The sequence below is a fragment of the Canis aureus genome, chromosome 13, assembly GCF_053574225.1.
Source record: "Canis aureus isolate CA01 chromosome 13, VMU_Caureus_v.1.0, whole genome shotgun sequence".
In the NCBI taxonomy this organism is placed as follows: domain Eukaryota; kingdom Metazoa; phylum Chordata; class Mammalia; order Carnivora; family Canidae; genus Canis; species Canis aureus.
The window spans coordinates 68,795,844-68,812,070 of NC_135623.1; the positions used below are offsets into that span (position 1 = coordinate 68,795,844).

At 36.1% G+C, this 16,227-nt stretch overlaps 1 protein-coding gene across 5 annotated transcripts in view; it reads right to left on the bottom strand.

The window, feature by feature from the left end:
• Positions 1-2,984: 2,984 nt before the first annotated feature.
• LOC144281704 (uncharacterized) overlaps positions 2,985-16,227 on the bottom strand; it is a 76,449-nt gene continuing 63,206 nt past the window's right edge. For 3 of the 5 annotated variants that reach the window (XR_013350127.1, XM_077844413.1, XM_077844414.1), the window contains 5 exons: positions 14,784-14,920; positions 11,164-11,438; positions 6,597-6,719; positions 5,899-6,054; positions 2,985-3,290 (listed from right to left, as the gene is read on the bottom strand). Coding sequence is in view for 4 of the 5 variants with exons in the window: in XM_077844413.1 (XP_077700539.1) it covers positions 11,418-11,438; positions 14,784-14,920 (158 nt within the window). In the remaining variant the exon portion in view is untranslated. The remainder of the gene's footprint in view (positions 3,291-5,898; positions 6,055-6,596; positions 6,720-11,163; positions 11,439-14,783; positions 14,921-16,227) is intronic. The other 2 variants (XM_077844415.1, XM_077844416.1) reach the window with 2 other exon arrangements.

Here is a 16,227-nt window from a genome sequence, read left to right on the forward strand (position 1 = left end):
TTGAGCTTAATACATGGGATAAATGGTTAAATGGGGCCTGGACCAAGAAGGACCTTGCAGGACCCGACGGTGAAGAGTTTTAAGCAAGGAAATATCCTTTTAACTGTAAGAAGACCATGCTACCTGCAGTATAGGGAATCAGAAACAAACTAGAGTCCGGCCCCCAGTTAAACCAGGTGAGACATAATGATGGCATGACCTAAGGTAGTGACTTTGGCGATGAGAATGAGTTAAAGAATCCAAGACATAGTATGGATGCACGGGGGAAAGGAGGAACTGGCGATCCGAAGCATGCAGAGTGGGATAGACAGGATGGAAATCCAGGTACTGCATATAGGAGGAGAATCAGGTATTTTGTATTTGGGGGAAAGAAGAAGGGTGATAACTAGGGAGCCCAATGAACATGTTAGTTAGCTGTTCAGCATGTTGTTAAGAGGTTTCTCAACAGAAAGGTAGATATACAGGTGAAAGTCAGGAGAGAGAGTGGGTCTGCACGTCAGGCTTGGACGTGGTACAAGATTGGGGGCAGTCACTTCAATCTCAAGGATTCAAAATATATCGTAAACTGAGAGTAGGGCCATTTGGAAAACTTCCTGCTTAAACTTAAAACTTTCCGTTGTTGTTTTGTATTTTTTACAGGTATGTGACTACTGGGGGAATTAATTAATTTAGGACTAAATTATGACCTAAATCGGGCAGAACCAATTAAAGATTTTATCTGATTCAGACCATTAAGATTAGATACGAGCAATAAGAACTATGTCTCAGATAGAATATTTTTATGCATGTTTTTTTCTATTTTCTGATTAACGAAGTTCTGATCTCCTTCATACAGAGTCCAACACTGCAGCCTGGGTTAGAATCCAATTCAAAACCTGTGCATAATCATCTGCATTTTTCTTTTTCTACTTAGGAACTTGGCTCAGAGAATGAGACTTTCGTACTTTTTTGGCAGAGGACAGTGAAATTAAGTTGAGGTGTATAAATCATTTCTTTAATTCTGTATTTTATATTTTGACATCTTAAAATGCTTCCTGGCTGGGAAGAGACTGCCGCTTCCAGAGCTAGCCATTTCTCAGAGCACGTCTTTCATATGCAAAGCAACCAATCCACAGCCTATAACCCCAAACACCTCCTTATCCAACTTTCAGGCACCAAGCCAATATTTCCCTTGCGCCCAAATCATCTCTGGACCAGAGGCACCAGGCAACCAGAGGCCACCCATGGAGCCCAAAACCCTCAGGAATTACTCAAACTAGGCCATTCTAAAGTGTTTACCCTGCTTTGCTTTTCCATTGGACATCCCAATAAACTCCAGCTCTGCCTCTCCCCATCTCCTGTCTTCTCCCCCCTCATCAAAATCTGATGCCGCAGCATGGTAGGTGGGGATCCCCCTTCTGACATCTGTAAGAATAATAAACTCTTTAAGTGTCGTTCTCATTTCTTGGGGCGCGCTGACTTTACCGCACCATATTCAACATTTACATTCTTAGAACAAGAGGAGACTTCTGAAGAACAAGAAGAAAATGGATTTTGGCAGATGTAAATAATTAGTAATTGAGAAGGGAAATGAATCTGTATCAGAAGAATAGCCCAGTGGGATATAAGTCTGTCCTGGGGAAATGAGTAATTAAACTAATAAGATAACTTGTCTTCTCCATCATCTCTCTAAATAGATTACTATGATGCTATTTTACTAAGGCTTAAGGGATAAGTTTTTGTGAATAAAACAGTTGAATATAAGAAACCACCTTCATGACTATTGGCTTTCGGAAACATTAATATCAAAGGAAGGATTGTCTGAAGGCAAATTGCCCATCTACTCATTTACCCACAGAAAAGTTGATGTATAGCAAGTAGGATAACAATGGAAAGATTCTTCATATGATTTCACACACATGTGGAATTTAAGAAGCAAAACAAACAAGCGTAAGAAGAAGAAGAAAAAAAGAGGCAAACCAGGAAACAGACTCTTAATTAGAGAGAACACACTGATGATTACCAGAGTGGAGGTGGGTAGGGAATGGATGAAATAGGTGATGGGGGTTAAGGAGTGCACTGAGATGAGCATTGAGTGACATACAGAAATGTTGAGTCACTAAACTGTACACCTGAAATTAATATTACATGTAGATTAACTGGAATTTAAATTTAAAAAAAGGAAAATTCTCTCTTTCAAAGTTTGTATTTAATGGACAGATGTAAGAGTTAGGGCTAAACTATAGACTACTATTTTACAATGATTTCAGATTATGGATATTATTAGGTTAACAAGAAGTTTCTGAACTCATTTATTCATATACATTTATTTAAAAATCAGTATTAAATGTCGATTGTGTCACCTTGAGGGTACAGTAATGAACAAGAGACAAAACACGTTAGCCCTAAAAAAACATTATAGTGGGATGAGGGAGACAAAAATCTAGTAACAGATAAATACTGTAAGAAGTATATGATAAAATTTTCAAGCAATGATGGGTAATTAATATTACAGATTCAAAGTTAAATTATAGGGATGCCTGGGTAGCTCAGTGTTTGAGAGTCTGCCTTCAGCTCAGGGCATGATCCCTGGTCTTGGGATTGAGTCCCATATCGGGCTCCCCTCAGGGAGCCTGCTTCTCCCTCTGCCTGTGTCTCTGCCTCTCTCTCTCTCTGTGTCTCTCATGAATAAATAAATTAAATCTTAAAAAATATATTAATTATACTATGACAAGTGTATTAACTTGTTATTTGCTGTATATTTTAATATGTTACCATATCTTAAATAATTTCATATTATATATTATACATCAATCTATAACCAATATGTGTCTTTCGAGTTTCCCATTATGTGGAATTATTTACTCAATCTCTATTTAACATTTTCAAATATAAACAATATTATAATGAGTTTTCTACATAAATAAAAGTGTGCAAAACTGTGATCTTTTTCAATAACATTTTCTTTTTATTGGAAAACAAATTTTTAGATCAAAAGACATATATTAAGTGATGTGGATGTGAATTTCCCTGTTTAAATGATTCCCTAATTTATCCTGCCACCATAGTATGAGTCCATTCTTAAGTCCAACAGAGAAAGACAATACCATATGACATCACACATATGGGGAATTGAGAAACAAACAAAACAAACAAACAAAAAAAGACAAACAACACCCACAAACTCTTAAATACCGAAGACAAACTGGAAGTAGGTGGGGGTGGGGGTGTGAAATAGATAAAGGTGCTTGAGTCCATTTGTCTTGAGCACTGAGTGATGTAAAGAAAGGTCGAATGATTTCATTGTACACCTGAAAGTAATATAACACTGCATATTAATTATACTTAAATTAAAAAATAAATAAAGCCGCATCAAACAATTAGAAAAGACGGGCACACTTTTCCAGCACTTTCGATAGTAGTATTCAAATGGCAACAACCAAAGATATTTTTCTTCCTCCTCACATAAAGAACGGCTGATTCTCTTTGTGGGTTATAGAGACAGACCAAAGCAAACAAACACTGAAAAAACTAACAATATTTAGAATGCCCCAGTGTTATCATATGCTAAGGGCATTGGAAAAGGTCAACAACATCATGATACTCAATATTCTAAATATAACTTTTTCTGTACAGGTTTGGTTACAGGAAGATGATTGATAGGAACATATAGCTTACTGCAAAAAAAAAAAAAAAAAAACAAAACAAGTCCTGTTTTGTTTTGTGTGTTTTTGTTTTTATTTTCATTTACCCATTTAAGATGCAGGACACTAAGGTCACTGGACTTCTAACATGTTTTACAGAAGTTTATTGCATGCTTTATTTATTCCAAGCAGTCCCTCAGAGAATTAGAATATTCAACTCTGGCCACTTCAGATTCTGATCCTTTCACAATTTGAAGGCAAAAAACATTTACATACATATTACAGTCAAGACTCAGTTAAGCTGATTTACTTGTGTTTCATCAAGTCAATTGGAATTATTAAATTTAAAAGTCATAGAAGGAAAGCTAATACTCAGCCCTCTATTTTTATTAATATACTTTAATATTTTCAGAAAATTACATCAATATTTCAAGAACTCATATTTATTGCATGCTACAAGAAAGAATAATAGAGGAAAAAGTAATGACTAGTAAAAACAATTTTTTCAAAACAAACGTGTTTCTGAAATGGTATGTTAAAATAGATGAATTAGTAGGGAATTGAATTTGATTAATTCTCTCTATTGTAAGCTTTCTATCTTTATTTTATCCTCTTTTTTCTTTTTTCTACTTTTCTTTTTAGCATCTGACATTTGCTATAGGATGATGATTTAGTTAAATATTCCTTTGAATAAAGAGTAGCTCCTCTCCATCACACTGTGAGTTCTTAACAAATATGTTTAGTCAAGTCATGAAAAATGAAATAGCTATTTCCTTTATTTTATTTAATTTCATGCCATTTGTGATATTCAGTTGACAGACAGCGCTTGCATCAAATGAGAGTACACAGAATATCAGTTTAATATAAAACAGTAAAGAATTTGTAACCCCAAGTGATAGGGACATGGCTCCCAAATTTTTGCCTTATAAACAGTCTCTCATTCCATAGAGTTACTAGGAATTTGTGTCTAGACACTATGACAGAAATTTTCTCGGAAGTTAATCAAAGTAAAAGGAAGTGTCAGGAAAGCAATTATCACAGCTTAAAAAAAAAAGAAGAAAAAGAATGAAAAATGATTGGAAAGCAGTAAAACTTAGAAACTGCTTATGTAAAATTTGCAAATAAGTAATCTTTAAAGAATATAAGACAACTTCATTTCTCATGTTCAGATAAAAAGGACAGAAATTTTACTAAAGTGTCACTAATGTCTAGATGGAATTTCAGATGAATTTTAAAATTAAACATCTATCATTTAAAAACGTATTAACTAGAGCACATCGTGTCTGGTTTACAGAATAAAGATCTTTTATAGATGCAAGCGTATGTTTGTAAAATAGTTTGAGCGCACAACTACTTACCTTCTATATCCTCTTACTTAGTATTTAATGACATCTCTATATTTTATGATGTTAGATTGAATAGTCTTTTTTATTATATGAAAAAAATCATGGATGAAAAATAGTGGCAGAAGCCACTTTTCCCTATCAGTGTAGCCAAAGTCAAAGGATATAGTAGTAGAGTGTTAGAATGCTTTAGAAATCTCGCCACGTGACATCTGAGTCTGGGTCATAAGAGGCAAAACAGCACCTGCCGGGTTCCTCCGGGCCATGGGCCGCTTGCCTTAGAGCCCAGTAACCATGTTCCATGTTGTGGGGGAGACAAGCAGCCACACGAAAAAGGTGTTTTGGCCACACTCACAAGTGTGTTGGCCACAGTCCCAGTTGTGGTCTCAGCCGGGGCCTATTAGTCACTGCCAGACATCTGAGTGAAAGAGCCTTCATTAAACTGTAGCCTTCACTTGAGGCCAGTGGAGTAGAGAGGAGTTGGGGTAGAGAGAAGCTGACCCTTCGAGCCCCGTCCAGACGGTAACCTTGTAAGCGTAATAGAAGTCACTAAGTTTTGTGACAGATTTTTATAGAATAATAGAGGACTGAAAACATGAGAAAGAATGAAGTCTACGCATTGCACATTGTTAGTTTTATGCAAAAGTGATACAGAGAGGATGCAAGAGCATCATGATAGGGGGAAGAGCTATCAGGGAAAAAAGGGGCCGTGCAAAACAAGGAAGAATCAGTGCAAAACAAGGAAGAATCATTCCAAACCAGGGGAAAGCTAAGAAAGAATGTGGCAGCATCCAGGATGGTGGCTGTTTTATGACTGTGCAGATGACAAGTAATATTCAAAGCAGCGCAGTCAGACTTTTACTAAGTCCAAGAACTAAAACAACAGAGATTTTTTTAAAAAATGTTTCTTTTTGGTATTTTTGAATACTAACGGTTTAGCAGAGATGTCATTCGCAAGTATCTTCTCCCATTTAGTAGATCGTCTTTTAGTTTTGCTGGTTGTTTCCTTTGCTTATAGAAGCTCTTCATTTTGAAGTAGTCCCGACAGTCTGTTTTTCCTTTTGTTTCCCTTGCTTCAGGAGACATATCTAGAAAAATATTGGCACAGCCAATGTCAGAGAATTACTGTCTGTTCTCTTCTAGAATTTTTAGCTTTAGGTCTCACATTTAGGTCTTGAATCCATTTTGAATATGCCTTTCTGTGTTTTTGTCTCCATTTATGGGGTAGCTCATTGAGATGGAAAAATAAAAAAATAAATTTGGCTTAAATAAAAACAAAACTAAATTCCTTGATTGACTAGTAAGTGACAAACCCTCAGACACTGAAGCAAACTAGAAGCAACCAAAGAATTTACATGCAAAATGAAACCATTTTCCAAATTTTGATAGATAGTTACTGCAATGGGTAAGGGTACTTCTGGGTTATCATACTTTTAAAACAAATTTTAGAATGGTATGTAAACCTTCTAATTTTAACCCCAAATCTGAATATATAGGTATAAGTTCACACCTTTTCTAGGTTAGAAGTTTGTACTATTATTATCAGAACTATTAATAATGAGAAGAAAAAATAGTCTTACTGAGCCTGTCACTCGGACATCTTTAAAAAAAATATTATGCAAGCTCTCACCTGATGTATTTTCTCTTAGTTTCCATCGTCCATATTGCACTTCCTCACTTTTTTTTGACACTCAATCAGCCATATATTGGAATACTTAATAACGGGGATGTGCCTTAGACAAACCAATTATTTCTGTAACAAATTTACGAGATTTGCAGCATAAGCAATGGTAATTGGGTTATTGTTAAGCTCCAAATATGTCAATTGCTTCATTTTTCACTGAATGATTATTCACTGATTGATTTTTTTTCATGCAGAAAAAGACACCAGACTACTGTAGCTTTCCTGAAATCATTTCCCTACTATAGCTCTTCTTTATAAGAAAGGTACCTAAGCACCATAGGTAAATATTATTTAACAATGCAGGACACATTGGCCTTTATTATTATTTTTTTAATTTTTAAATTTTTTAAAAAACATTGGCCTTTAAATAATTTTTTTTTCATGAGAGACACACAGAGGCAGAGAGAGAGGCAGAGACACAGGCAGAGGGAGAAGCAGGCTCCATGCAGGGAGCCTGATGTAAGACTCGATCCCAGGACTCCAGGATCAGGCCCTGGACTGAAGGCGGCACTAAACCGCTGAGTCACCCAGGCTGCCCCTTTTAAATAAATTTTTTTTTTTTTTTTTAAGATTTTATTTATTTATTCATGATAGTCACACAGAGAGAGACAGAGAGGCAGAGACACAGGCAGAGGGAGAAGCAGGCTCCATGCACCGGGAGCCCGACGTGGGATCCGATCCTGGGTCTCCAGGATCGCGCCCTGGGCCAAAGGCAGGCGCCAAACCGCTGCGCCACCCAGGGATCCCTTTTATTTATTTATTTATTTATTTATTTATTTATTTATTTATTTATTTATTTTATTTATTTTATTTTATTTTTTATTTTTTTTATTTATTTTTTATTTTTTTTAAATAAATTTAAAATACATTATCATATAATGAATCATCAACCCTCCATAAAATTAAATCGCAACAAAATTTTGACCAGATGCCTTTAACTTTTTGTGAGGTATATGCATTGAATTAACATTGGAGTTTTTCTGTAACATAGTTTTGTTGCCATAAGTGCTGGCAATTTGCCTTAATTATAAGCATAAGAGTTATTTTTCATTCACATATTTCTAACAGTCATATGACTTTCAGTAATAAAGTAACCCAAACCTTGGTTGAAAATATGAAGGTTCTTGAGGGAAAGTGATATAGGTCTGGGTGTTATGCTGTATGTTGGCAAATCAAACTTCAATAGAAACAAAAAAATAAATAGAAAATAGATAATACTGGGATGCCTGGGTGGCTCAGTGGTTGAGCATCTGCCTTCGGCTCAAGTCGTGATCCCAGGGTCTTGGGATCGAATCCCACATCAGGTCCTTGAGACGAACCTGCTTCTCCCTCTGCCTGTCTCTGCTCCTCTCTGTGTCTCTCATGAATAAATAAATAAAATCTTTAAAAAAAACCCCAAAATATATAATACTGCTGTTCTTACAGGATTGTACTCTTGCATGTAAGAAACAGTAAATAAACAAGTAAACAAATGAGTTGCTCTAAACACAATATGTACCATGAAGAATATAAAACAGTAATTGCGCAAAGATTGATGGAACAGAAGCTTCAGATACATTACATAGAAACTGATGAATGTGAAGGAGGCAGCTTTGCAAAGGTTGGGGAGGAATCATTCCAAGCAAAGAGGAAACACAATCCTGTCATTTAAGAATCAAAAAGAAGGCCGATGTCCTAAAGAGAGTCAATAAACTGTGTGTGTGGTGGGAGGAATGTCTCTACTTATTTCTTCAAATTGATTTTAAGTATAGGTTTTGCTAATGGCTGTTAAAGATAGGAGTTTTATTTTTTCATTATTCTGTAGACTACCAGCTGAGGAGGAAACATTAGTGAATATTATTGAGACAAGACTGAACTCTAGTAAACAATGTTGAGCTAAATAATAGAAAAGGAAAATCTTACTGAAATAATAGGAAATAAACTTTATTGTCAAATTATACTTCAGTTTTATAAGCTCCCAATATCATGAGTGTGTACATTTACAACAGTTTTAACTGTTTTCTCACTGGCAACTATTCCAGCCCAATATTTACTCATTCACACGTGCTTCCTTTTCCTACATCCTCATTCTCTTTCTCTACTGCATTATCTTTGTTTCTTCCCAAATATCAATACCCTGAAGACAAAGGGAGGTCCTAAAGAGCTCTGATTTTCTTATTGAACAATTATTCCTTATTAATTTTTAGCAGATTACGCCCAATAAACCAAGCTGCTTTTTTCATCTTAATGTTACCAACTTAGTAAAATATTTAACATCTTTCCCAACTGAATAATGAAACCTGATGCTAATATTGAAAAAAAAAAAAGAATGGCTCCCTTTTATCTCATTCTACTTAATAAACACAAACCATTACCAAAAAAATAATGGAAAGCAAATGATAGGAATAGCAATAATTGGCCACATTAATACTGTAATTGTTTTTCATAGTGTAGCTCCATGTTTTAATTTGTCATGTATTTTTGTTTCATTATTTTCTATGTAGCCTGCACTATTTAAATACTAAAGGAAATAAAATCAAATATAAAAAAATTATTCTAGGGGCACCCAGGTGGCTCAATTGGTTAAGCGACTGGCTTCAGCTCAGGTCATTATCCCAGGGTCCTGGGTTCCAGCGGAAGCCTGCTTCTCTCTCTCTCTCTCTCTCTCTGCCCTCCACTGCTTATGTTCTCTTGCGCTCTCTCTATCAAATAAATAAGCAAAACCTTAAAAAAGAAATGTGGAACAACAGATATTAACTTTTGACTCTGTGTTAACATTAGTGTTATTTTACGTGCCTGAAGACAGTTGTTTAAATTAATGAATATAAGCAAAGTCTAAGATATGTTTCCCAGGGAAATGTAGTTGGTGTAAGTTCCTTTGGCTGCAAAGTGCTATGGGGATGGGACCAAGACAGAGCCGTCAGGGATAGTTAGGGTATGTTATAATGATCATAGTTGCATGGAGGGACTCTCAGTCAGTCAAGGGAAAAGCTGTGGGTAGTTGAAACTCATCCAGAAGACAGCTGCTTGGACATGTCAGGAAGCTAATTAAAAAGTTCCAGGATGAGTGCAAAGCTGAGAGGCCAAGCTGAACATGTGAGAACCACGCTGCGTTGGGGGTGGCACGATGGCTGGCAGCTGGTCCTCTAGTAGGCAGCGTTGGCCTTCGCACCGGGGCAGTGACAGCACGTGGAAGAGCCCCGGCCACAGGGCATCTCAAGGCTTCCTTAGATGAAAGTGCCCTGGAGAAATATGCTGCGGCGAGATGTTGAGCTAAACATACCATAGATCATCATCACGCCAGATGAACCTTCTGGAACTGTCTGGTGGCAGATTGCTTGTTAATAAATAGCCTGTTAATAAGTAGGACAGCTGAGACGTAGCTGTAGACGCCGAGTCAAAGGTCAAATCTGTCAATCTGCTTACCCTGAACGCTTGTCCTTTGTAGTTACTACAGGTTTTTTAAAATAAAAGGTGAAAGAAATGTATAGTTTACAGTTGAGACAGATATTAACATAGGATTTGTCTTTTCAGTAAATCCTAAGATTAGGAAGTCCCACAGAAGCTCTAAAGTGCCCAAACGCATGTGTTATCGGCCAGTGCATGTGGTACATACATAGGAAAAAAATGTCCTTTAAAATGCTTTATCTAAAAAAAATTAAAAATGAAATAAATATAAAATAAAATAAAATAAAATAAAATAAAATAAAATGCTTTATCTTCTTTAGCCTATTGACACTATAATCACCACGGACACTTCCACTAAGTGGGCTGAGACTGACAGTGTTCCCAGCCAGGAGGGGGGTAACGGAAGGAGGATTTTGGATGAGCTTCGATTGGTTGTTGAGCTTGAGGAGTTGTATGAACTGAAGTTAAATAAGTGATTTCACATATTTTTTAAGCTCAAAATGACCATCAGCCTCCACAAGGTCATCGAGTGAATTCAAACTCTACACTCTGGGGAAATGTGTGTGGCTGTAAATACACCAGGCTGTCGAAGAGACTGTTCATGACCCTCACAAAGTTGAATGTGTTCAGCTACAGAAACGCACTGACACTTGCTGGTCCCTGTCAGAAAACCAGGCTTTGTTCGACTGTGCATTTGGCTAGATTGAAGAAGATATGTGCAGGAGCAAGCTGCATAAAGGAGTGCAGAAGAAAAAGAAAGAAATCACGTTTAGAGAAGTCTAGAAAGGAGCTACCAACTGATAACATGAGGACCTTGGTGTAAAAGCAGCATTAGACATGACAACACACTGTGGAGCTCCTTTAGCCCAAACTTGCTCCTTCTAGTATATTTACATACACTAATTTTCAGCAACATCACATATATATATATACATCTGCTCTAAAAACCTGTACATCTGTCACTATACAAATGTGACCTCTTATGTAATCAACAGATCATGATAATTTACTTTAATGTGAAACAATAAGGTGATGTACGTTTTATTTTCAAGTATAAAATAAGAGTAAATCTCAAACCCCCAAATTTTATTATATCTACTCATAAAAGTGGACTCTTTGTACCTACCGTGGCTATTGATTAAAGTGTTTTCAGAGATAATGATCTCTTCTTCCTTCTGTAGTATATTTCAGAAATCACTTGTTGGCAACTGTCTTTTGTTGGTCTTCACTGCTGCATGAAGTAGACACAATAGCTGGTAAGCAGAGCTGGATATATGATTATTCTGTGACATAAAGCTAATGCCAATCAGGATGGTTTTGTGCTCATATTCGGAAAATTGTGGGTAGTCTTGAAAATAGCTTGAAAGTACACATCTCAAATTACTGCCACTGACTTCCGACCTGCAAGCAATGAGGATAGAGATGCCGAAAACAACACAACCAAGGGAAGAGGTGAAATTTTGATTACCTGGAAGGAGGATGCACAATGCATATTTTTGTGGTTGGATATGACTGAAATATCTATTGATTATCTGTGATCAGTGTCTATTGAACCCAAACCTGTGAGAGCATCCAAGACCAGAAATTTGAAGATATATAAGAAGCACCTTTCTGAAGAATGATGAAAATTGCCAACAGCTCATAGTCATCAGTCCGATGATAATATATTCAGTTAAACAGCAATGTGTAAAGAATCTTAACTTGGGGTTTCCCATTTTTTTCTCCAACAAAATATTAATAAAGACCTATAAATGGATCTCTTCTAACAAAGCATGCATACACACTTGCACACGCACCCACACACTACTGAGAACAGCTAAATTACTGATATGTCAGAACTAAGATCGATTCCAATTGTGACAAGGCTCTAAAATCCTTGTCCCTAGCCACCTGGGTGGCTCAGTCAGTTAAGCATCCAACTCTTGATTTTGGCTCAGGATGTGATTTCAGGGACGTGAGACCTAGCCTTGCAATGGGCTCCACACTGCGAGTGGAGCCTGCTTAAGGTTCTTCTGTCTCTCTCTCTCCCTTTGTCCCTCTGCTCCCGCTTGTGCACACACACTCTCTCTCTCAACCTTAAGTCAATCAATCAAATCAAATCAAACCAAATCCTTGTCCCTTATTTCTACTCCACTATTATATTTTTTAAATCATTGTAATCATATCTGCCAGTTATTTAGCGTCTACAGTGGCCACTACCCATCTATTTATGATCTGTAATCTACCTAGCAGTTCTATAAGATTGTGGTGGTTGATTTTATGTCTTAACTTGACTGGGCTGAGAGATGCCTAGAGAGCTATTAAAACATTTCTAGGTGTATCTGTGAAGGTGTTTCTGGAAGAGATTAACATTTGAAATGGTCGACTAAGTAAAAAAGAGCAACCTCACCAATATAAGTGGGCATCATTCAATCCTTCAGGGCCTGAATAATGATACAAAAAGGTGAGGAAAGGGCAAATTTTATCACTGCTTGAATTGGGACCTTCATCTTTTTCTGTCCTCAGACATCGGATTGAATTGCTTGAATTGCCTGAATTCATTGCTTGAATTGGAACTTCTACTTCTTAGGCATTTGGATTGTGACTGGGATTTTACACCATTAGCTTCTCTGGTTCATAGGCCAGGAACCAGAACTGCACCACTGGCTTTCCCAGGGCTCCAGCTTGCATATGGCAGATCATGCAGCTTCTCAGCCTCCATAATTATGCAAATCAATCCCTCATAATAGATCTCTTTCAATATATCTTTCTTTGCATTTCATTGATTTTGTTTTCTAGAGAATCTAACTAATAAAAGGTGGCTAGTATTATTATTATTTTATAAGGAGAGAGTTGATGTTAAAGAGTTTAAGTAACTTGAATGATGTTTTATAACTAGAAACAGCAGCACTAAACCCCAGCTCAGGTGTCCCATTGACTATGTGTTGCTTCTCAGGGAAATTAAAACAGAGAATCTAGTGAGGAGTTCTCTTGAATTTTTCTAAGAAATTAAAAATGATAACATCTGTAAAAAGCAGAGCATAATTTATATTTTTTCTTTAAATTAATTTGCAATAAAACTGTAAATGAAATCTGTGTCAGTGAAATTATTTGTGAAATCTGTTGTTCTTTTGAAAGGAAATTTCAGTTAACATTTTCAAAATGAATTTAAAACAAAGAATAACTAGAATAACTGAGGAAGTGGAAGCTCATTAATACTTGGCTTAGTAAGTGTTGAGTAGTTGCATAAAGACCAGAGTCTGCAACAATGCAAGGATTATTCATGCTCTACGACATCCTGCCAAGGATGAAATAGTTCAAGGGTCATCAGGAGGATATACACATCATTACAGGATCATTTGAATGAGAAAGTTTCACCTTCAAAGTGGTGACACAATCCATAATCAATAGAGACAGGGAGTTAGAGCATAATCTACAATGAGAGCCACTTAACCTGAGTGATTACCTCTTAATTTCTGAGATAATAATAGAATGGAAGAAAGGAAGCTAGATCTGCATCAGCAATTTCACTTAGAGAAGTGTTAACAATTGGGGAAAGGTTTCAGGGTGTAAATTTAGTTGATTTTTTTTCAAAATAAGATCTGATCTTTTGCATTAGTGTATTTTTGTCGACATAGTTATTTAAACTTAATTAGTATGCAATACTCTGGATGTCAAAACCTCAACATTATCGGGCTGGCCAGGAACATCTGAAATAGTGTTTGTGTGCAACAGGAATTTGTTCAGTCAGTGGTGACTCTGGAACAAGACCTACAAGAGCACCAGAGGCCAGGTATAAAGGAAGCTAGGTAGGTCTTTCCAGTGCTCCTTCTTCCCCTTTTCTGAATCATTCAACGAAGTTATAACAGGAAATGAGTATCAACCCACGATACAGGTAATCCTATAGTTCTCACCATAAGGGTGACAAGACCCTTATTCAAATAAACGCCATTTATGATGCCTCCTTATTTTCATTGCCATTTAATTGTAACCTTTAAGAGAAGAGTAGATTGAACAAATGAAAATCTGTATTATTGTTTTTGGGTAAGAAAGCTGCATCATAGTGTTAATGCTACTAGTGGAAATTCATAAATTTGCTGCAATACCAATAAATAACCACAGATTTTTTTTCCTGGAATAAGCCAAGATTATTATCTTCTATTTAACTGTATATTTTGTTTGTTTTGTTTATTGAAGAATGGGAAGTTCTAAAATGTATGTATTTTTTATGCAAATATGATTTACTTGGATATTGCATTCTTCACTTTACTTATGAAACTAAGCACTATGTTTCTATGATCCAATGATCCATCCAAGTTGTGATTTAATACATTTAATCTGCTGTTTAATAACTAATATTCCATGTGTGCATACACCACACTTTTCTGCTCCTCTCTGCCACTCATAGACAACAACAGTGACTAAGATGCCAGCCTGCCAGATAAAACACTGTGACAATATCCTGGTACATCTGCACTTACGCAACTGAGCATTTCTATGTGATATATACCCAGGACCATTAATTATCATTCACTTATAAGTGTGCCAGAATGTTTTCCAGAATGACTCCATCAGTCTATATTCCTACTACTTAAATATTTCTGGAATCCTACCCTTATTTCCATCTCATTATTTTTTTATTCTGTTTGGGTCTTGAGTTATAGATGCAATGACCTCCAATAGGTTTTCCAGCATTCTAGCTTATTTTTTCTAATTAATGTCCTACCACCCATACCAGTGCCAGAGTGATCATTCCAAAAGACATACCTGATTATGATACCTTCTCTTGCCTTCCCTCTTTCTGTGGGTCATCTTTGTCTTCAGAATGAAGTCAAAATCTTTATGTGTATAACTTGTTTCAAACTTCCTGTGTCCCCACTGCCTATGCCTCACCCTTATGGCCTCTGCCAAACACAAAGAGACACAGTAAAGGACTTTTAACAGAGTCACTGGAAATGTATTGTATTCATAGTTCAGTAAATATTTATTTATATTATATTTACTGACAGTGATATCATGTGCAAGGCAATATGTTAATCAGAGTTTATAATAGAGAGCTAGTTCGAGATAGTCTGTTTTCTCATAGAATTTACATTTTAGTTTGGGATATTGACAATAAACAAGCAAACCAGCAAATAAAAGAAGATGATAAGGAGTAGCAGAGTGCAAGGCTATATGTATTTTCTGTATTCCTTTCTTGATATTTTGTACATGCAAGACCATCTTCCTGGAAATTCCATTTCTCTTTCTTTTTTTATATTCCCACTGTAAATTGTGTGTATTTTCCTCCTACTCTATTGAAATTGTATTTGTTTTCCCCATTGCAAAGTGCTTAAGTAGGAGACTATGAAAGGGTCTCCTATTTTTGTTGTATATTCAATGTTAGCAGATATGTCAATGAGAAGTTAATCAATATTTGCTGAAGTAATTAGTATATAAAATTATCTATCAATGAACAATCGCATAATTTATTGATTATGTATTATAAGCTTAGCACTCTGGTAGATGTTATAGTGAATGCATCAAACAATGAGAATGTGTCCTCTTTAGGGAGGTTGTAATACACTTGTATAAACAGCTAAAGCTCACAGTGAAATATTCCAAATGGAAAAATATTGTGAATAAAGAAGATATAGTGGTGTATAGCCATATAGGAATGTGTCTAGATCAGCTGGAAATTAGTGGGCTTTAAAGACTGAGTGGAATGTACAGATGTAGGATATAGAAGGAATGTATCCCAAGGGTGAGAATGTGCATGTCTAAGCATGGCATGTGAGAAACACACCAAGCTCCATTAAATAAACTTGTAGTGAATACACATTATGTTCTAAACTGGTATGTACGGTCTCTGTGAATATAGTGATACACCCAAAATGGTGTGACCACTTTGATTTAAGTGAACAATTCAACTTGTAGTGTGAGAAGATATAAACTTAATCTGATTAAGGATAATACTGATGGTGGATGTTTTAAAGGCCAATAAATAAGCACAGAACTAAATATGTAGGCAATAGACTTGAAGTTGAGACATTTTATATGATAAAAACATGCAAGAAAAAGTTAACTTGATCACAGTGTGCATTATTATTATTAAAAATGGACTGTTAAAATGGGAGCTAGCACCTCACATCTGTTAGAGTGGCTATGATCAAGAAAACAAGACATAACCAAGTTTGGTAAGGATGCAGAGAAAAGGAAACCCTTGTGCCTT